The 22,193-nt window shown below is 31.5% G+C and overlaps 1 protein-coding gene across 2 annotated transcripts in view; it reads left to right on the top strand.

Moving 5' to 3' along the window:
• The first annotated feature begins 19,140 nt into the window (after nucleotides 1-19,140).
• LOC146993426 (transcription factor LBX1-like) overlaps nucleotides 19,141-22,193 on the top strand; it is a 195,939-nt gene continuing 192,886 nt past the window's right edge. Inside the window, exon 1 of one of the 2 annotated variants that reach the window (XM_085808636.1) lies at nucleotides 19,141-20,873. In XM_085808636.1, the coding sequence (XP_085664762.1) occupies nucleotides 20,288-20,873 (586 nt within the window). In that variant the 5' untranslated portion in view covers nucleotides 19,141-20,287. The remainder of the gene's footprint in view (nucleotides 20,874-22,193) is intronic. The other variant, XM_085808635.1, reaches the window with a different exon arrangement.

Below are 22,193 nucleotides of genomic sequence, written 5' to 3'. Positions count from 1 at the left end.
GGTGATTATAATTAAAGTTTAAGTTTCAAAACGCTATAAAAAAAGAACCACTGATGAAAATGATGTGAAATTTGAAAGGAATGTTATTGAAAAAGGCGGAAAGCATATGGCAGAAGAAAAATTTTAGTTTCAAAAGTTAGCAACAGATGGCGCTGTAAGCGGCAGAATCACGACGAGAAACGAGAAATGATTCGTAAAACAATGGCTAAGGTGGAAGTTGCACATTAAAACGCATTGAAAAATTAGAATTGTTGAATAATTTTATTTGCATGACTGTACATATCACATCGAAAGGGACAAATCGGTTTCAAGAGTTTTGCGGCGACATACCGCATAAGAACCATTCATCAAAGAAGTTCGGAACTGTCGCGAGACTGGCGCAAAACATGTTCAATATGGTGTCCACCGTTGTGTGCAACAAGTTGAAAGTGACAAACAGCATGTTCCACAACGGATCGCAGTGTCTCCGGGGTGATGTTCAGAATGTGTTGCGAAATGCGTGCCTTTAATTCCGCTAAATTTGCAATTGGAGCACGGAACACAACATCCTTCAGATACTCCCACAGCCAGAAATCACACGGAGTAAGATCAGGCGATCGGGATGGCCAGGATGTAGGGAAATGACGGCTGATAATTCGAGCATTTCCGAAATGGCGCCTCAGCAGCTGTTTCACGGGATGTGCAATGTGCGGAGGAGCGCCATCTTGCATAAAAATGATTTCATCCACACATCCATGCTGTTGCAGACCTGGAATCACGTGGTTGCACAAAAGAGACGCATACCTCTGACCAGTGACGGTTGCGGGAACAGGAGCGGAAGCACCCGTTTGCTCGAAAAAATATGGTTGTAGGATGAATGATGCCGTAAAGCCACACCATACCGTGACCCTTTCAGGATGAAGTGGTACGGGGTGCGTTGCCAGTGGATTTTCTGTTGCCCATATTCGACAATTCTGGGTATTCACGTATCCTGTCAGATGGAAATGGGCTTCATCTGTCCACAAAATTTTCCACGGCCATTCATTATCCACTTCCATGCGAGCCAGGAATTCTAACGCAAACGTCTCCGTAGCTGTCAGGTCAGACGGAAGCAACTCCTGCACATGGCCAATTTTGTACGGATAGCATTGCAGAATGTTTCGCACAATTTTCAGCACTGTGCTCATAGGCCTGTCCAATGTTCGGACAATTCCTCGTGCACTGCACGGTTGCACACCACCGGCCGACCCCTCCTGTAATGCTGTGGCCACTTCTTCAACTACCGTCGAATGCACTCGTTTTCTCCCTCTACCAGATTGCACATCAAACGAACTTGTCGTTTCGAATTTTTGCATCATTTTCTTTAGACCTACGACACTCATTGGACCAACGCCTTCTTTTATACCCTTCAGTGTCCTGAATTTTTGCAGAGCTACTCTTGACAATCATCATTCTTGTAATACAGCTTTACCAGCAGAGCGCGGTCCTGCAGTGAAACACCCATGGCGAACGTCTGAGACGCGAAATGAGGAACAGCCTGGTACCTGGTGGCTTTATAACACTGAAATTTAACTAACATTTTAATTTAAGTCTTCTTTCGCTTGCAGCGCCATCTGTTGCTAACTTTTGAAACTAAATTTTTTCTTCTGCCATACGCTTTCCGCCTTCTTCAATAACATTCCTTTCAAATTTGACGTCATTTTCATGAGTGGTTCTTTTTTTATAGCGGTTTGAAACTTAAACTTTAATTATAATCACCCTGTACATGTAAGATAAAAAATATGTAAATCAAAATTATAATTTAAACTAACAGTAAAACATTAATTCTCCCTCTCTGTTTTAAAAATCGTAATAACGTCTCTGAATTGCTTCATTTCTAGATCATTATATAGCCTGCGCAGGTCTGATGGCGTAATAATTGGGAATCAAAACTTTTCTCTTCCCGTGCTTCCATATTGTATAACTACACACTTCAGCTTCGCTCTCTACTCTGCTAGGATGTAACTTCGCTGTCTTGTTTGTTATTTCAATAATATCAAAAATGTAAATGTTCTGTAAAAGGGCACGACTAGAGTGCCAAGTGATTGTGGCCACAAACGTCAACCGGAAAATAAATATGAAATTAAAACTGCCTCGACTGCCAAGCTCTTTAGATATTACCAAGTCAATATATTAGCATACTACGCAATCAGAATGCTTCAATATGGATCTAAGTACGCATCAACATAGCACCGGCATTTTCTTGCTTTTATTATATCATACATATATGTGTGTGTGAGGTAGAGAGACAGAGTGATAGAGATAGACAGAGGTAAGCCTGTAAAGCAAAATTCTACTTTAATTTGTTGCCACAGTCAATTTGCAACTCTCTGTATTTGAATTTGGGTAGTTTCCTTTTCTGTCCTTAAAATAGTAACTGCTTGTAATAAGCCTGTCTAAACTGCGTCACTTCAAAACTAATCCGTGTCATATGATTCCAGACATTTTAGCCAATAATAATTTGAGAAAGCTATTATTAACCAATCTAAATGCCCTTAAATCAAAACTAAATAATTTCGAAACAAGGTTTCATCTTTTAGAAGCTGCATTCTTTCTTTCTTTCTCTTACTTTCGTTCTCGTATCCTGCTGGCTCTGGACTGCTGCGTTATTTCTACTGCATCGAAATGAATTGTTATGAACATGTGGGAATGATAAAAATGTAACCAAGAATGGACTCGCAGATTCCACCCATTACAAAGTGTAATTTATGTTCAGAATGTGCTTCTCAAGAACAAAAGAAATTGTGTTAAATAGCATCTTTTATTCACTAAGCTCCGTCTCTCCGTAAACCATGTTTTCCGCCCCAGCTTCTAAATTACCTTTTTCACACACACACGCATTAAATAATTCCTAACAGAAGTAACATTTTCCTGACTGAAATAGTGAATTTTTATGTAAAGGATAAGAGGATGAATTGGGGAGAAAAGGAATTGAAAATCCTTAATAGGAGTTTCTGATATGGAGATTGATGGATGCTAGAAGATAAAACAGCACGGTTTTGTACAATCGATGAAACGAAAATTTCCAAATGTAAGCATCAGTGTAAGATTAAAGGGCAATGGAAGAAAGTGGGAATAAATCACGAAAGCGGAGGGGAAAAAAAAGATGGACCTTCGCTCCGAATCTTATCCTACAAATCTTATATATTAGATAAGGCGAACGGAAAAAAATGTGTGTGTCATGGATGCACTCAGCTGATAAATATTTAAAGTTTAACAACATTTATTATTGTCTACAGTTCAGTTTTTGATTAATTTTATCAGTTGATTTACTTTGTTAATTTTACTGCTCATTGTTACGCAAAGTTTCAGTTATATTGTAAAATAATTGATCCATCTTCGTTTAATCTTTATTTAATACTATTTATAAATTATTTAATTTAATCTTATCGGTCTCAAAATGTATATACAACTTTAAAGTTGGATTTATTCTCTACTTTGTAATTTTCCTATTCTCATTTTCATGCAATTTATACCATAGCAAGTTTTACCCATTCGCTTATTCAATTCGTTGGAGAATCGGGGACGTACTAGTCTTCTATAAAAAAAAAGCCGAATAGGAATTCGAAATTTCTGAGTACACGAGCAGAGAAACACGTGGGTGCACGTACACCCACACATTAAAAAGAGAGGAAAAAGTAATGCCTTCTACTTCGGGAAGTTTATTGATCTTGATGACAGTTATATTTTTCTTCAAACCAGGATCACTGAAATAAATAGGAAATGATTTTTGACATTTTTCTTTATATAGGAATAGAAGTAGTAAAATATAATTTATTTGAGTTCTGCATTTATTACTATAATACCCATTCCTCATCTGGAAAAAAAAAAGAGGGAACAGTAGTCTAGTAAATGAAGTTGTAAATCTTCGCTGTCGACTTTATATCAGAATGGGATCCACTGATCCACTGTAGCATTTATTGCAGCTGTAGAAAACAAGTGAAATTGCTCACCATTGCAAATCAGGATCTGTTTCAAATTCATTGCTGTATTTCATAGATAATATTCGCATCAGTTTATCAGGATTTTTATTTACACATAATTAGATATAATAGGTTTTCGTTCTTCAGGATGATAACACTTAGCAGTGCTTGTAAACATGACGTTAGTTATCAAAAATGACGTTGAAAAAAAATAGCAATGTGCAACATAACAGGCAATCAAAAGGAAATGTTCTTAATCTAGAAATTCTTAATCTGTATTAAATCTGTTTTTCATAGCTTGGTTTATAGCTAATCGATTTACTATAGAAAACTTCATATACTTAATACATTAAAGGTGGGAGATTTGCTTGCATGAATTATTTTTATGCTGAAGCGAATTCTTATCTAAATGGCAGAACTATGCAAATTCAATTGCATTTAAGCTTTGATTTATTCTACAGTAAAATGAGAAACTTAAAGGAATAATAGAAGGGTAAATAAAGAAATACTCCTTCGAGTGATAAAATAAAAGCAACATCTCAACGGAAAAAGAAAAGAGTAGTGAACGGGCTGGAAAGTAATCGGCAGTGTTTGACCGTTAAATTTTTCAAAGCAGTAGTTACGACAATTGCGGCCTTTTTTATGTTAATAACATTTCTATGACTGTATTTCTGAGGTATCGGAAGTTCAAAAAGTTTAACACAAAAGAAAGATATCCTCTGCACACCAATAATTTTGTAGATAAAAGGAAAATATATAGAATAAAGTTTACATTTCTCTCACAATCTTGCCCTTGCGTAAGATCTCTTCTTTTAATTGCTTTCTTAAAGCATATCAAATGCTTTCTCTTTGAAGCGTAGATATTACTTATACAAGCAAAGATTCGTGAAAGTTATCTTCACTCCCTTTATGTAAAAATTATTTAATAATAAATAACGGAATTCCGAGATTTTGCTTTACAAGTTTTATATTATTTTTTTCACGAAACAATAGAACCATTTGTTTCGCAACAGACTAAAGAGCACTAGTAATAATAATAATAAAAAATAAAGTACCAGTCAAACCTATTAATACAGGATTTCAAAGCCAATTAAAGTCTTGGTATGTATAATATCATGCACATGTGAAAACGTGAACACAAATTATTTAAAATATAAGGAAGTTTCTTACAAACTGTCACAGTAATAATAATAACAACAGCAATAAAGTACATTATTTTCATATGGAAGATAACATTATGAAGCTCAAATATCTTTACGTATCTATGGATTTTTAAGTTTCGTTTTGCCACTTTTATTAACAAGAATATATCACTCATTTATTATTCATCATAAAATAAAATGAGAGGTGAGCAAAAGTCTCAATGTAATATGACAATACTTTAAACTGCAATGAATGGTGTGTACAAAACATCTAGCATTTCGAGAGCTTTGTGCGTAGGTTTGAAAATAGATATCTTCATATTTGTATTATTAAGTAAACTTTAAATACCGATAAATTTCTTAAAATTCTAAATCCTTATTAATGGGCAGTAAAAAGCTACAGCATTTGAAAGAGAAGGCATAGGCTGGATAGCAGTAAGTTTTTTTTTGGGGGGGGATGGGTTAGCTTTAAAAGAGTTATTGTTGAAATTCAAGATGAAATTTTATGTAACCACTACGCTATTTTTCATAACCAGCTCATATTTTTTTTTCCTTTTCCTAATGTTTAACCTTTATGATTGATTTATGATATGTCTTCAGATTTCCTTCTTCTTGGAAATATCCTTAACTAATCTCAATTTATTCAGTTTTTTTCTTTTAAGGCCGCCAAACCGGGATAGTGGTCAGCGACGCTGACTGCCATACCGAAGGGCTCGGGTTCGAATCCCGGAGAAGGCATGGATGTTTGTAAATATATAATGTCTGTGCGGCATGAGAGTACTCTAAACATGCGACGAGCCGGAAGTCCTCTGAAGAGGTTGATGGTAGGAGAAGAGGGGTGGGGGACCCTCGGACCCGTTTTCAGAGGCGCTGTCTCTCAAAATTGGGGGCGGAACTGAGCTAAAGTCGGGCTGTCACTTATATGGTGCTCAAGGTTGTTGCCAACGACAGGCGCAATCTTGCACTTCTTCCGATGAATTTCGTGAGCTTGTTCAGATGTTACTGTCAGACAAGTGAGATAAGTCACAACAACAATAACAACAAGCTTTAAAGCATTTTTATAGAAATTTTCTAAGAATTCAGCAGTTCTTTCAATGCTTTAAGATGTTTTTTTTTAGATGTTTTATTTTCAAGTTGTTTTTTTAATTGCTAGAAAGCACACGTGAGCTGTTTTCTTAACAAGAAAATGCTTATGTGGAGTGTTTCTAAGAAAAACTGCCCAAAGCTTCTCAACAGCGTTTCTTGCATATTACAGTCAGTTTAACTAGGTAGCCGTGAGCATATGAAGATAAGACAAAATTTCCTCCTTACAGTCGTTTTTCACTAACCCCGAGATGCCTTTCCTATCTCGAAATATGCTCAAATTAAAATCATAACATCGTTTCCTTCCATTTTTTATACCTGAGATTGTCAACACTTTTTCTTTTGAGACAAGTTTACAAGCAATTTAAATCATACCTCTCTTCAAGATTTTTCATGTCAACAGTGAAATTTTTTAAGTGCAAATTTCACGTTTCTTTCCTAAGGGTTGAAACTACGTTTAAGATATTTATTTAAAGACTTTTATCTACTGCCTGATGTAAATGATTTTTTAAAAAGCAGAGAATAAAGTTTTACCGTTTTCTTTAAATTCAGTAAATAAATGAGTTCTCAAATTGTAAAGATAGAGTTTTGTGACTTTGCTTATTGGCACTCAGACAGCTCCCAAAAAATTCTGCTTCAGAGACTCATGCTCTTGTTACAAATTTTATGGCAAAGCTTCCTATAAATGTTCCGGGAAATTATAAATTTTATGCGAATTTCATCTTCTAATATCTTCCTTAAGAGTGGGCGGAAAACAAAATGATTCAATAATTTCATCAAAACTCGTGAATTTTTTTGTGAGTTTTTATGCATTTCAACATTAATTGGGCAGTGAAAATTACAAAGGAAACACGTAAGAAAATATTTCTAAAATTTATTCAATTTTATTTTTTATTTTATTTTTTAAAAACATAAGAATTTCATGAAACTTTGAAATAAAAAGTCAAAAGAAAATGGGTTATTTGAACGTTTGGAAAGTATTATACATTAATATATAAAAATGAAATTAGAAGAAATGTAACTGGTAAAAAAGCACACACACACATAAAAAATAATAATAATTGAAAATTAATTGTTAAGTACACAAATAGAATCTTTTTCAGAAATGATCATAACTAATATTCATCTATAATGTTTCGATTCAATAAAAAAGTTAGCGTAGTTATCGTTTCTATACAAAACGAAGGAATATCTTTATGAATATCTTTTATGTAATATAGTTTACATACATACTTTAGCATTTACCCTCATATTTCACCAGCGTTTAACGCATATACATTTATGCTAAGCGACTTTGTCCTTTGGTCACAAAGTCTTTCGAATTCAAAAATCAGGGACATAGCAATCACGCAATTTTTAAAAAGAGCATAGCTTTAGGATTCCCGATACAGTTTTAAGTGTTGCCACAGATTTCTTTTTATATTTGCTATATTATTTATATTTTATATATTATTTCTTTAAAAATAATGCGTAACGTTAACAACTGATGGCAGCATCCTTTTATTTGAAAGGAATTCGACGCAAAAATGAAACAAACATAAAACTGGCTGCTGTGGATAATACAATTAATTGCTTCAAAACATGACCTAGTCTTCAAAATGAGCTTATTCTCCTTGCATTTAGCACAATTCTAATGCATATAATGCTAATAAATGTAGAGAAGCTTTGCGCTATCTCATAATATATTTCTTTACGAAAGTCTGATCAGACTACAAGTAAAGTATCACCTCCGATTTATGAGTTTCAACCAAAATCTAATATGTACTTATCATCGACACAAAAGTTTTAAATTCGAAAATTGGAAAGATTCGTATTATATTTTAACACATTTTTTTTTTTTCATTAAAAACTGTTATGGTCTTCGAGTTAAATACCACTTCCAGTTGTCCATAAAAACTGTTATGGGCATCATATAAGGTACCACTTTCGGTTGTCCAATTTTACACAAAATCTAATTAACTTTTATATCAATGTAGAAAGCTTAAATAAGAAAAATGGAAATTTTTGGAAGATTGATATAAGAGTTATCGCGAACGGAAGTTTTTTCACACACATGCACACAAACACTTAGATGTACAGTGAGATAGACATAATTGTAAAAATAGTAAAAGCGTTTTATGGGGAATCTAAATTTGTGCTTATTGAGTGAAAACTCACTATCGAATTCTTGGACGGAAAACGTTTCCTCTCTTATTAACGTATATAAACCGGCAAGAAATTAAAAAAAAAAATTGTTTGTAGTTTGATATAAGTTGAGTGCTCGAAAATGTTGTCAATTGTACAAAAACAACTGAACAATTGTACACAAAGTTAAATTCCAATACCGTATCCAGTGTCAATATTCAGTATTAATAAGTAATAATATTAGGGAAGGAGTAAACATAAATAGTAGTCGGTTTTAATGGAATTTTAATTTTTTCCGCTAAAAATAAAAGAAATTAAAATTAAAATTAAAAAAAAATCGTAAATCATTCTGCTTTTATTTAAATGATTCTGCGACTTAACAAATTAGTTCAAAAAACCACGAATTTTTCTACCTCTTTTTTTTTTTTTTTTTTTTTTTTTTTTCGTAATGCAAATAAAGAAAGACAAAAGTTTAGCTTGTGAGGCATTCTTTACTTTTATTTCTTCTGGATTCCCACCCCCCCAAAAAAAATACTTTTTCGTGTGTCAATAACTGTCTACTATTGAAAGTGCATTAGGGATACTTAATGGCCTGCAAAAAGTTTCGCAGCATTCCCTACCGCATTTTGACTAATGGTCACAGCGCCGAGTTAGTGCTGTTTTTTGCCGAGCAACCCTGCTTTGTAAGCGGGATGTTCCGGACGTATTCGAAATCGCGCTCTTTAATTTAACACTTTCCTTCACGTACTAAAGAGCAAACACTGAATTTCAATAGAAGTTTTTTGCCTCACACTCAAGTCACAATTTTTTGGACTGGTAATCTGCAATTTTTTTAAACATAAGTGTTCTCTTCTCGGGTTGCACAAAGTACATCACCAAGTTTACTGAAGTGAGTTACAAAACTAACGTAACAAATGAAAGTACAATACCACGACAAAAATTAAAGGAAATGAAAGCAAAGAAATTACAATACCACGACAAAAATTAAAGGAAATGAAAGCAAAGAAAAGAAAATTACAATACCACGACAAAAATTAAAGGAAATGAAAGCAAAGAAAAGAAAATTACAATACCACGACAAAAATTAAAGGAAATGAAAGCAAAGAAAAGAATTAAAAAATAAAATAAAATGATAAAATTTAAAATGCTAACTAAAAACAGGCTTAAAATAATTAAAATTCTGTAGGTATCCTATATAAAGACAGAAATAGTCTCTTCGGCCTTTTTAAATATTTTTAAATATTCAGAATAAATTTGTGAACGAAATCCCTGCAAGCTCTTAAATTACTTGAAGTTTTTACTAGATATCACAAACACCACAGAAGGGATTGTGGACGACGTCTCCTCTTCCCCTTTCATTTTAAGCAAGGTCAAATAGCTATAAAAAAAAAAAAAAAAAAAAAAAAAAAAAAAAAAAAAAAAAACCTCTTAAAATCAGCATCTAGTATAAATAAAATCTGAGTTAATTTAAAATTACGGAAAACTAATTCCCTTTCAATCGCTGAGAAACTGCAGATTTTTTTGGGGGGGGAAGGGTGTGTTTATTTGATAATGTAAGATATTCCTTTCCAACAGAAGCAGCAAGCATCCTATAGAAGCATCCTATAGAAATAGGAACAGCAAGCATCCTATAGAAGCATCCTATAGAAGTAGGAACAGCAAGCATCCTATAGAAGCATCCTATAGAAATAGGAACAGCAAGCATCCTATAGAAACAGGAACACTTTCTCTTACGACAGTGATTACATTCATCCAATATCTAGATTCCTGGCTAACTTCGATGAATCATCAACTCACTCGTTTCTAGAATTTTCTCAGTTGATCGCAAAATAAGCAAGTCGAATTTCAGTACTAAGATATTGGAGATTTTCTTATTTGCCTGAATTTCGATAACCTTTTCTGCTGTATTAATATTCTGCTATAAATATAGTGATGAATTCACATTTGGCCTTCAAAGCTTTGTGTTTGAGCTTTTATTATTATTCGAATTTCGGGAAAAATTTTTGCCTGGAAATTACTAGTAAACTGTCAGATAAAAATCCTCTAAAAATTGCTGAGCACACACAATGATTGCTTTTCTACTCCATAATTAAATAAAATAAAGGAAGCATATAATAATAGACCTTATTCTTGTAGAAATCCTTGTAATTTTATGCAAGTATTTATAAAAATTGTCTATTTTATTTAAGTTCTTTTTCCATTTTTAGCATTTTGCATTATAATAACGATATATAAATTCTCCATATTCCCTTTACATTGCAACTAGGAGCCTTAAAAGTAGAGGAATTATGTAACTCCAGAATCCAATAAACACATTTTTACTATAATAAGTAAATAGATAATAAGTTACTGCCTATAAAAGTAGCATATCACGCTTCACGCTCGAAAAATACCGGTGTCTTTATTCAAGTATAATGCTGATTTGTGAGACCGGATTTTATAGATTTATTGATTACTCTGCGTGGAAAAATTAGCTTCGTTTAGCACGAGATATCTTTTGACTCTAAAAGCAAATATAAGAAGATTCACTGCATTTCTAACTTAAACTAAATTATAATATTTTGTTGTTAAGTTGTTACTAATAGCAAAATTACGTAACTGGATAAACAGAAAATATAGATTAGTGGACATTACTTCTAATTCGTTTCATTTGAGACTTTAGCATCGGGAACAAATCAGACGCTTTTTATGATAGGAGAAACAATTTTTTATACTTCAAGGGAGGAAAAAGAAATAAGAATTGTTATATTTCTGTAAATTTCAGTTTTGAAATCAATTAAAAAACAATTTAGTAATTAAAACTGAAAAATATTTTAAATAATGTTTAAGTACACAAATTTGCTATTTTAAAATGAACCTACAAGGGTGTTATTTTCATTATTTACTTTGCTTATTTAGGCAGAATTTTTCCTAACTTATAGCCTAAAATCGTAATTTCCTAAATACTGATTTCTGATTTCTAAAAACCTAATGAAAGAAGATATTTCTCGGGTTCATAAACATCATTATAAGCCTTCCTCGTGTTTGCCAATAGATATAAAATTTAAGAACGAATCTCAAAAGTTTTTAGCTAAAAATTAATGTACAAAGTAACTATAAAATCTACAACGGTTGAATCAAAAGTCAGCATAAATTTTAATGAAAGCATATAGTATGCTTTATAAAATATGCATATGATTCAGTGAACAGGCGTAGCCAGGGTTTTCACTGTCCGGGGACAACTGAAGATCTTGCGCCCCTTACTATGTGCTAAAAATGAAAACAATTTCATTCTAAAATTTCATAGCATCAATTTGGCATCCCTGGATGCTGTGCCCGGGGACACATGCTCCCCTTGCCCCACCCCTAGTTACGCCACTGATTCGGTGGATAAATTAAGAGCTAAAGTTTATTTTGCTTTTTGATAACTGTAACACAAATGGAACTTTGAATAATAGATATATAAATAACTAACAGTTATCGCTGAAGAAGTTTATTATAAAATATTTAAAACCTTTACCATTAACTACAGTATATGGCTTCGAAACTAATAGTAGAATATATGACTATTTCATTTATCATTGTAAGAGCTATATATTATTGATGTATTCAATGCTTTTATTTTTAAAATTAAATATTATTTTAAATAAAATACAAAAAATTTGGTATCCCCTCTGAAAGATTCTTAATGTATTTTATATTCTGAGACCAATTTTATTATTTCAGGCATTTCATTATTAATTTTTCAAGATAAATTTCATTATTATAGTGATCATGTTCTGTTGTGTGAATTAGAATGCTTTCTGCTATTATCGACACTGTTTAAAAGGCCTAATGATCATTAAATAATGAAATTTTCCTAACATGTGGTCTGCGAGTCAAAATAGTTGTTGAGTCAAAATATTTTCTGCAAAATATTGATAATTAAGCATCATTTTTTACACTTTTTAAGAAATATTAAATTTATGGTTTGCGTATAAACATTTCACAGGTGAAAATTGTTAAAAATATATATATACGATGTCTAATACTAAATGCATTGTTATGTCTAAACTTTAAAAAAAGAAAAAAAAAAAGATAATATATCTGTAAATGTAACAAAATTGGATTTTCGGTGCGAGCTGGAAACAAACTAATTGCGAAGTCAGAGAAATACGTAATTTGGATAATTAGGCAGTACTTTTACAAATTTCCTTTAAGTGTGCGTTGGTCCTTTTAAGTACTAATACTAATAATACTAAAGTATAACTTTCTGGAATAATTTGGGATGTTTTGTTTTGATTATTAATGTTTTGATGCAATTGTACGATTAATATTTAGAATTCTTCTCTGTATCGACATAGATGCTGATATCTATAGCTAAATTATATCTGTTTTTAAACGTAAAGAATTGAAAACAAAAGACAATTATCAATTACTTAGTAGATTCAAATGCCAGATCATGAATTCTTTGTTATATTGATTAAACTACGAAAATCTGGATAGTTAATAAGCACCGTGGAACTTTACTAACACAGTTTCTTTTAAGATTATGAAAAATAAACAAAACTAAATTTTAACATGATTGAAAAATTTTTGCTAGTATTTTATTAAAATGTTTCTTTCGAATTTTCACTACTTTCACGAATGATATCAGAGTATATCTAATGCTTTACATTCTATTTAAGTCTTGTTATCAAAAGAATCTTTTCAGATTTTGTCAAATTTATGTTATCAGACTCAAGTGCAGTTCGTAACAGCCTTTCTAATGTTTCATTTTATTACTAACACAAATCTATAATTTTAACTGCGCCAATTTTTATATGCGATTTAATAATAAAAAGCGGATTGTAAAACAAAGTGCAGTTTTGAATTAAAAATGCTATAAATCTTTTACATCTGAGAAAATGCAGATTTCCTGTTTAATAAATTTTACATTAAAAGAATCTTTAATAATCGTACTTCTAAATAAAACTAATGCACTTATTTTAAGTTTTTTTCTTAGAAAAAATGTATAGTACTGAAAGCTTGTGTGTATGAAAGGCTATTATTACATTTCGAAGTTGGATGCTATCCAAGTAATTTTTATCCTTACCTATTACATTTCAGATAACAAAAAATTGAAGCAGGATGAAGTCGGTGTCTTTTCATTCAATTTAGGTTCATTTGGGAAGAAAGAATGTGTTATATGTAAGAAAACAATTTCTGGTTCGTTTGGAAAAAGAAAAAAAAAAGTCTTCTCATCTTCAGTTTGTTTCAAGTAAATGATTTAACATGAATACTAAATAATTTCCTTTAGTAAAAGGATTCAATAATTGCTTATGCTGCCTAAAACTTTTGTTAACTATTCTAGCAACACTGTTACATTCTACAGTAATTGATTGAAATCTAACTGTGTGCTGGCATATTATGAAATACTGTCTATTGATATTTTCACCAAACTTCTTCGTTCAAATATTTCATCACAATATTTTAAACAAATTATCCACTATTTAGCAAACAGACATTTAAGATTAATTATTTCTGTAAATAACAATACTGAATTTTTATATTATTTAAAACGCTAAAATTTCGAAGAATATTTGTATATTTGTATACAAATGTACAAATTGAATGTAAAGTAATAAAATTACTGAGAAAATGTAAATATGTTTAGTAGTTACAAAATTTAAATTGTCTCTATCTTCTCTAGGACGGTGATACCATGGATTACCGTCCTTAATAAAAAAAAAGAAAAGGGAGGGGGAAAGACCTAGTTAGCGTTTTATGTGTGATCTTTGCGAAGAAAATCTTGTCTAGCCAAATAGAAAACGTTTACCGATCAACGTGACTGAACTTTTATCATCCAAATTTCGAAAAGAAGGTTGCCTGTCAGTGCAATTAAGGATCTATTTAAAAATTAGATGCATTTATTAATTAGAATTTGATACTTTTCGATCAAAACAAGCTTTATTAATATTTATACTATTAATATAACTAATAAAATACATTTCTATGAAGCATTACACACTATTCCTTACTTACGGTGCAGCGTTGCTTTCTAACATTCCAACTGCAAATTATTGTCTGAATATAATTAAAACGTGACGATAGTAGCCCTTTGTACTCGCCCGTTTTCTCACCTAAAGATGTCAGAAACTCGGACTTTTTTTGCTGTATCTAGCTGTATACTGTGTGATTTATTTGAAGGTAAAATTTGCGTATAGAATTTAAAAGGCAAGATATTTTTAACTTTATTTTATTATTATCATAATGCGAACATTTTGTAAATGAAAATTTTAATTATAAATTATAACAGTATCTAAATTTTCTGACTCTTTTCGTCACTTTCACTTTCTAGTGAAAAAGTATTGAAAAAAAAAAAAAAAAAAAAAAGTATTGCAATAATAATGAAGAATCATTATTATTGCAATACTTTTCTATTTTTTTTTCCTTCGCTGGTGGAATAATGTCGCTGTCTTCAGAATCACTTTCATATTCATCAACACTAAATTCATCGTCACAGCTATCTTGAAACAAAGCTTCTTCTATCACATTTTTCCCCGTAGTGAAGGGTATTTTTAAATTTTTATCGTCCAAACAAATGATAAACACTGAAATCAACGAAATATTAAATCACATGCAACTAAAATTTAATAATAAATTACAACCGCGTGATTTTCAGTGCAGTATATTTATTGTTGGTGTGCCTGAGAGACGAAACGCTAAACTTTGAGGACAACGCTAAACTTTGGGAGTGCCTATAAGGAGTACTTTGAGTGCAAAGGGTTAAGAAATTTACTCCGATTTATTCAATGATTCCTACAAATGCTGAAACACCGTAGCTACTGCTGAAAATGTAGTGCATAAATAAATTAATTCAGGACATTTTATTCTGTGCATTTGTTAGATATTAAACTATATTTTCAAAAATGATAAATTAAGATTTTACAAAAACATAGAAAACTAACCCCCAAAAAATGTCAACAAAAGTCTCGGTGCACTGAAAGTAGGCTTCAAAAAACAATAAAAATGCTCATTTCCTAAAAGTTTGCTAACAATTAATAACAAAAAGAAATTTTTGTAAAAAAAATTAACAAGTAAATAAATAAAAAATAATCCTGCCTTTCCGATAATACGAAAAATATTTAAATGTAATTTGATTTCATGTCTGGAAATTTATTCTGTAAGTAAATTTAAATTTAACGTCTTTTGTGGGTTACCATAAAGATACCATACAAAACGTCAACTGAAATTAAAAATCTTAGAAATTCTTATTCCCCAAAAATGGTTAGGTTAGTGAAACTGCTTCAACAATGATACAGAAGAAAAACTGAGTTAAAAAAGGGGAAACTAAACTCAATTTACATAAACAGCGTTTTGAATTTTAAAAATCACGAGTTCACAAATGTTTTAAAACTTTCAGCAGAAGTTACGATTTGATGTAAAATATTCCGTTGAAATTGTGAGCTGAATGATTAAATTAGCCAGATACGAATGCTTGCTCTGAAAGAATTTATTTTTTTAAAAAAATTTTTTTTTACAAATAATGGTAATAATAATCGAGTTTCTTATTGCAAAATCAATAATAAAACCATAGTGAAATACCTGGTCATCTTTCTGGATGAGACCAAATTAAATATTTTTGTTTAAGATTTGTTTGATTTGAGATTCAATATTTTTGTTTGAGATCAGCACTATTTTTTTGGAGGGAAGAAGAAATAATAAATACAGAGACCTTAATATTGATAGTAAAGCACTATGGTGAAAGTATGCTTGTATGGAGTTATCTGTAGAAGAACTTAGTAAAATGAAATCTATACTGAAATCGCAATGGATAATATAAAATGCTAACCATGAAAATGTTAACCCAAACAGTAGGATCGGAAACAGTTTGAAGTTATGTTATGAGACCGAACCCTAAATAGAACCCTAAATAGACTTTTACTTTTTTGATGGGAAAGAGGGAGGAAGCACGAAAAATGAGCCATGGCCTCGCCAGGACTCGAACTCAAGACCTTCTAGCTGCTAGTCGGACATGCTTTCCACTTAGATCGCGAAACCATGTAGGAAGGAAGGGGAGGAAACAGTACAAATATAGCTAAATATCTTAAATGCGAACTTATGGTTGCTCCTTAAGTGACCGAAACAATTCCCCAATCTCTGGATTTGAAATCCGTATTTGGCAAGAATTGGAAGTATGAGTAAAGGAGGCACAGCATTTTATCAAAAACTGAACTAGAACGGGGAATGGGGGGGAGGAAGAGAGAGCGACAACAAAAGTGGGGCAGAAAACTGAAAAGCATTTAATTTATTACATGCCAAAACCTGCTGAAACAAAAGCAAGAGAATGTCACACTAGGTAATAAACTTGAGGAAGCGAAACGTTTTCTCTTATTTTTGTAGTCTATTTTTCATTTTAATAGATTCTGGGAAACTGTTTTTAGCATTGCTAGTTAATTTTCAGTTTTTTAAATGATTAAATTATTATTTTGATGAAAGATTCATAGTTTTGCAAAGAGTAGAATAAAAATGTTATTTAATGCAAAACTTTTATACTAGAATCCAAGTTATCTCAGTCCTTCTAGGAATCATGTACTTTGCAGCCGTATATATATATATATATATCAATATTTTAGTTATGCACTATGGTTTTTTAGGACATATGAAAGCACTTTAATATATAACAATCATGTAACTGAAATGAAGTTAGACGCGGTAGTTTCTCAGAAACATATTTATATAATGTTAAAAGAATTAGATTTTGAGCTTAATTGTCTATGTATCTATAGCCATAATAAGTTTATTTCGTTAGAGTTATATTTTTAACATTTGAAACTTTATTTAAGCGGAACAAACTTTATTTTTATGGAATAGCAGGTTATTATTTTAATTTAAATAATAATTATAATAATAAAAAAATTAGAAATATTCGTAAAATTTCTTGCTATATTAAAGCCAATCCTGTAATTCGAACATTTCAACATTGCTATGAGTATTGCTGAAAAGTTTTAGTTTGTATTACCAATTAAAAAAAGCTTAATCATTAAATTAAAATTAATGCAATTTCGGTTACATGCCTATGAAAGAAATAATTACTTGAAATAATTATTTATTTATAATTATAATTTTATCTCTTTAAATATTAAATAAAGGGTTTTTTAAAAAAATTAATCTAACAGTTGTTATTATAACAAATACATTCGTCAGGATTAACATACTATGGTGAAATTCGTTTAAAAAAAGCCATTGGAAAAGAAACTAACACATCTGCATCCTGTAAGTAGTGGCAGTAATTATTCTTTACTTACTTACATCTTATACTGAAGTTTTGAATCCACAGGGAATGAAACAGGTAATAAATTCGATTTTGCTATTCATGGATTTCACGATTTTTATTTTCTTTGCTTCAGTTTACAGAACAAGTTTAACGACATACATGTCTAGCATTTTGCACTTTGCATTATCTTTAACACGTCTTGAAGTAATCTTGATTCATATATCACAGACTGAAGTTTCTAAATCAAAACCTTCTTAAAGTTATGCCAGAAAAATCTCACAGACAGGATAATTTCGGAAATTTGAAAGAGGAAATGATACAAATGATATTCACTGATTGTTTTGCAATTGCTTGTTTCCTTTAAAAAAGTGAAAATATCCTGTAAATATATTGATTTCATATTTCTGTAGTTCAAACACTGAATTAAAAATAAAACCGAAAAATTGCGTTTTTCTCTCTTCTTGCATTTATTTAATTTTATCTCAGACTTCAATGCATTAGCATTTTAAATTTATCCTGAAAAAAATTCTGTAAAGAAGAGAAATTGCAGTTCCTTCTTCCTCTTTTTATAAGAAATCGGTTTGATGACTCAATCATATGTTTAAATGATGAATTAGTATTTCACTTCATGTAGTGCAAAAGTTTTTAATACATAACAACAACGTAAATGAACACTAGAAGAAGTAGCAATTTCTACAAAATATGTTTAGTATTTGCTGTTAAAGGATTAGGTTTTGTATTTAAATAATTAGATATCTGTATCTAGGCCATAGCAAGTCCATTTCGTTAGAACCATATTTTAGAACAATTTTTTATTTTTTTATTCGACAGCAGTAACTAATGAGTTCCGAAAAGGAATACCCCTTTATTTAGAAATTCCAAATTAGAATTGCGTTATGTAGTCTTTTTGATTACATTTAAACTGACGAAGCGGTTTATTCGGATAATTTGGAGTGGAAAGGTTTTGACTTTGTTTTGATTATCATGTGCTCACTCACTAATTTGCCTAGTTAAAAAAAATAAAATAATAATACTGAAAGTACTTTAATTTTAGGATATATGCTATTTTGACAATTTCTGGACCATCATATATAATAAAACAAAATAAAGGTAGGCAATAATTGGAACTAAATGGAAAAAATATCATAAAAAACTTAAATTTCTTTCATTTTCTTTCTCCTCATCAATTCGCAAAGGCGATTCCCGAAGCCCCAGAAATAAAATTATTTAAAATGCTAAAGGTAAAACAAGTTAAGAATATATTTTCCATTCAGGAACATGACTTCCACTTAAATTTGCTTTCGACATTATAAATTTAATATAGATAGATTAATTTTGACTTTATGAGTGTCGTGTTAATATATCAAAAGTTTTGAGGCCGAAGGAATCAGGTTGATATATATGACATTTCTATGAGATTTGAAAGAATTCCAGTTAATGAACCATATAATTAATACACAGATATAATATTTTACCTTATCTTAGCTGAAGGATTTATTGATGTGGGCGTCAGATCGAGCAATGTGTAGGAGTTCGAATCGTAAACATCCAATAGCGAACGTACTGCGAAACTCCGCCTTCTTCAACTGACTACCCATTAGACGAGTCGGGCGCCAGAGTCGACAACTCTGAGTGGCGGAGCAGCTAACACTGACAAAATGCTTGCTGCTTGCGTCGGCTCCGTGCTGATGATGTAAGTGAAGTTTTTGTTAACGACGATACTAGCTGCTCAAGGTGTCATTTATCAATTTTTATCACATCGTCTTCTGACTTTCTAAAAGTCAGCAGTCTCGCTGTACGATGGCTGAGCATCGGAGTTCTCATCTGACTAGTTTTGCGCTTTGAAGTGATGAAAGATGCCGTTAAGCCTAATAGACGAGTGGTGTTCAAGCCGTTGCCTGACCGACAGAGAACCGCGCGGCCTCTGGTTGCCGGTTATTTCATTCCGTACCGCTCCACTCTATCTGTAATATACAAGACGAAAGTGGCGAATATAATGCAGTAAGTGCCATGTCAGTGTTCGTAAAGAACATGAAACGTTAATACTTTAATGTAGTTAATATTTTTATAAATATCACTTTTTGTTAATATTTTAAAATAATCATTTGTGGACTTAAATCCGAATTAGCCAAATCGTCATTCAACTTTCATTTATTATTGTCATTTTAATGATATGGAAGACAAGAGAAGTGAAATATCGAACTGCATAAAAGCAGCACAAATGTTTGCATTAAAACTGAGGTTTCCTGCAGTTTGTGTATCCAAGGAGTATTATTTGAAATTTTAAATATTGGACTTGTGATGATACTGAATCCGATGCCAAACAACTCTCTGCGTTTGGAGACAAGAAAAAAATGAATCAACTACTTAAATAAGACACAAAGAAAAAGTTTTGCAGATGTGATCCAATTCCTGAGTTTTGAAAGGAAAAATAACAGGAAGATATTTCCTGAGAGAGTATTTTATGCTAGAAATTACGTAAGCTATTTTTATCTGCCTGCCATGCCCGGAGCATAGGAAAAAAAAAAAAAAAAAAAAAAAAAAAAAAAAAAAAAAAAACGGATTTTTTATGCTGATTAGCAGCATTCTGTTTGCAAACATGCAGGGGTTGGAAGCTCTGTTAAATGCCTTTTTTAAGTTACAGCATCTCGAAGTATCATTTGAAATATGGCAGTCATAATAATAAATGTTGGACTAGTAGTTTTGTTCCTACTGACTGCATTGTAGTTAGAACTTTTAATTAAGTAGATATTTCATCACTTCTGTTAATTCTTATCACAATGTCAAGCAGCTCAGACGAAAGATTTTCTTTGCCTGACAAAGCGGCTTCTTTGCCATCTCCTCACCTTTATGAGGGTTCAGAAAAAGATGAGGAGTCAAGAAGCATGCACCTTGATGAGGATCCTGATGAACACGTTGAGGGAACAATGCACGAATTCTCCGAAAAGACGGCTGATGAAAACTCTCAGAGTCATCCGGATGACGAATATTTTAAGCCCATAAAGAAACTGAGAATGGTTGATTTACGAGAAGAAATTGCACCTAGTCCTCCCAAACCACTGACTTCCTTCTTTATAAAAGATATTTTGAACCACAAACCTAGCATACCTCGCAGGCATTCGATGTCTAATGATAAAGGTATAGTGAGGCCATGGGACCTGGGAGGGCCCGCGAGCCTAGCTGCAGCAGCTGCATCAGCTAGAAGAAGGCCACGGTCAGCAGATGATGACTCTCGGTCAGATAAATCTGAAAGTGATTCTTCAGAGAGTCCAGCCGGAGTGTCTCTCAATGCTTCCCCTCTCGACGCTCTTTTCGAAATGACCAGCAAAGCATTCGACGGACTTGATGCGGATGAGAAAACGTCAGGTAAGTTATGATACTCAAAATTAATATTCAGTTTGCTCTAGTTTCATATCTAATGAAAGGCACAAATTTTTACCCTCTTCATATGAGTCAAAGTAAATCTGAATACATTTGAGTTCTATTTTATAAATTTACAAACTGCTAATTGCTTTTAAATTAACAGTTTCAAATTGACTCGAGCCTTATAAACTGATCCGAAAACAAACGAAATTTCAAAGTGATCCAAAAATTTGTAAAATAAAACTTGTATTATAAATTTCATTACTGGATAAAATTTAAGGCTTCGGTGAATAATTTTGCATAACCCTGCATGTAAATATGTACCATGTACTCCTAAGAAGTAAAAGATTACGTAAACTTGAGCTTCAAAAACTTTTAAACTATTTACTTAAAACGTGAATTAAGTAAAGATTTTATAATCCATTATCTGCCAATGAAATATCATACTAAAATATTATATATGAGCCTTATAATCTAAAGCATTAAAGCATCATTACTTACAAAGGAATTTTAAATACTCCAGAAAAATAAATGTTCTCTCTTTTATTAAATAAAATATCAATGCTTTAATAGGATCGTTTGTAAAATATTAAAAGCGGGGTAGACATAAATAAAAATGTTTGATGCTTTTACGTGAACCTTCTGGATGCAATATTCTTTAATTTGTAATTTTATGTTCTAACTTTTTTTTAAAGAGTTTTTTTTTAAAGAGTGCAACAACAGCTACAATAATAATTATAGCGAAAAATAAAAATGAGTTTTGGTATTTTTTGACGTACTAAAGAAACATCTAAAGCAGTCTTCGATTTTAATTACTCTCATTAAAGAGCTAGGATAATTTTTACAAAAAAAATATTTTATTTCTGCAGTTATGAAATTAAACTTGGGTCTTATACATACGCAATATAAATACATAATATATTAAAATTCTATGTTACAATCAGCTATTAGCTACTAATATTAGATTGAAAAGAACTTCTCATATTAAGAAATGAGATTGCTTTGTTAAAGGAAATGCGGCTACTAAAATGCTCATCTCAGAGAATATTTTCCTGATGAAATGCAATATGCGCACATACATGCGTTTGTTTACATAGATATACTTCTCAGATTATTAGTAAATTCAATGTACATACCTTTTTTTGCAAAAAAATAACTTTAGTAGTTTACTATTGGAAAATAATACACACAACATTTTGATGTCAAAAAGTACACCCGGGAACATTTTTTAACGTAAAAATAATTTTTTAAATTTTTAGGGAATTTTTAATGCACCTTAATTTTAATTTACTTACTTTAACCCAGAAATACTTTGTTATGTTT

The sequence above is a fragment of the Stegodyphus dumicola genome, chromosome X1 (assembly GCF_044657685.1).
Source record: "Stegodyphus dumicola isolate Sdum_Otavi_A_Nest chromosome X1, ASM4465768v1".
NCBI classification, from domain to species: domain Eukaryota; kingdom Metazoa; phylum Arthropoda; class Arachnida; order Araneae; family Eresidae; genus Stegodyphus; species Stegodyphus dumicola.
The sequence above is the reverse complement of the archived record's forward strand: the minus strand, read 5'-3'. Positions and strand labels throughout refer to the sequence as shown.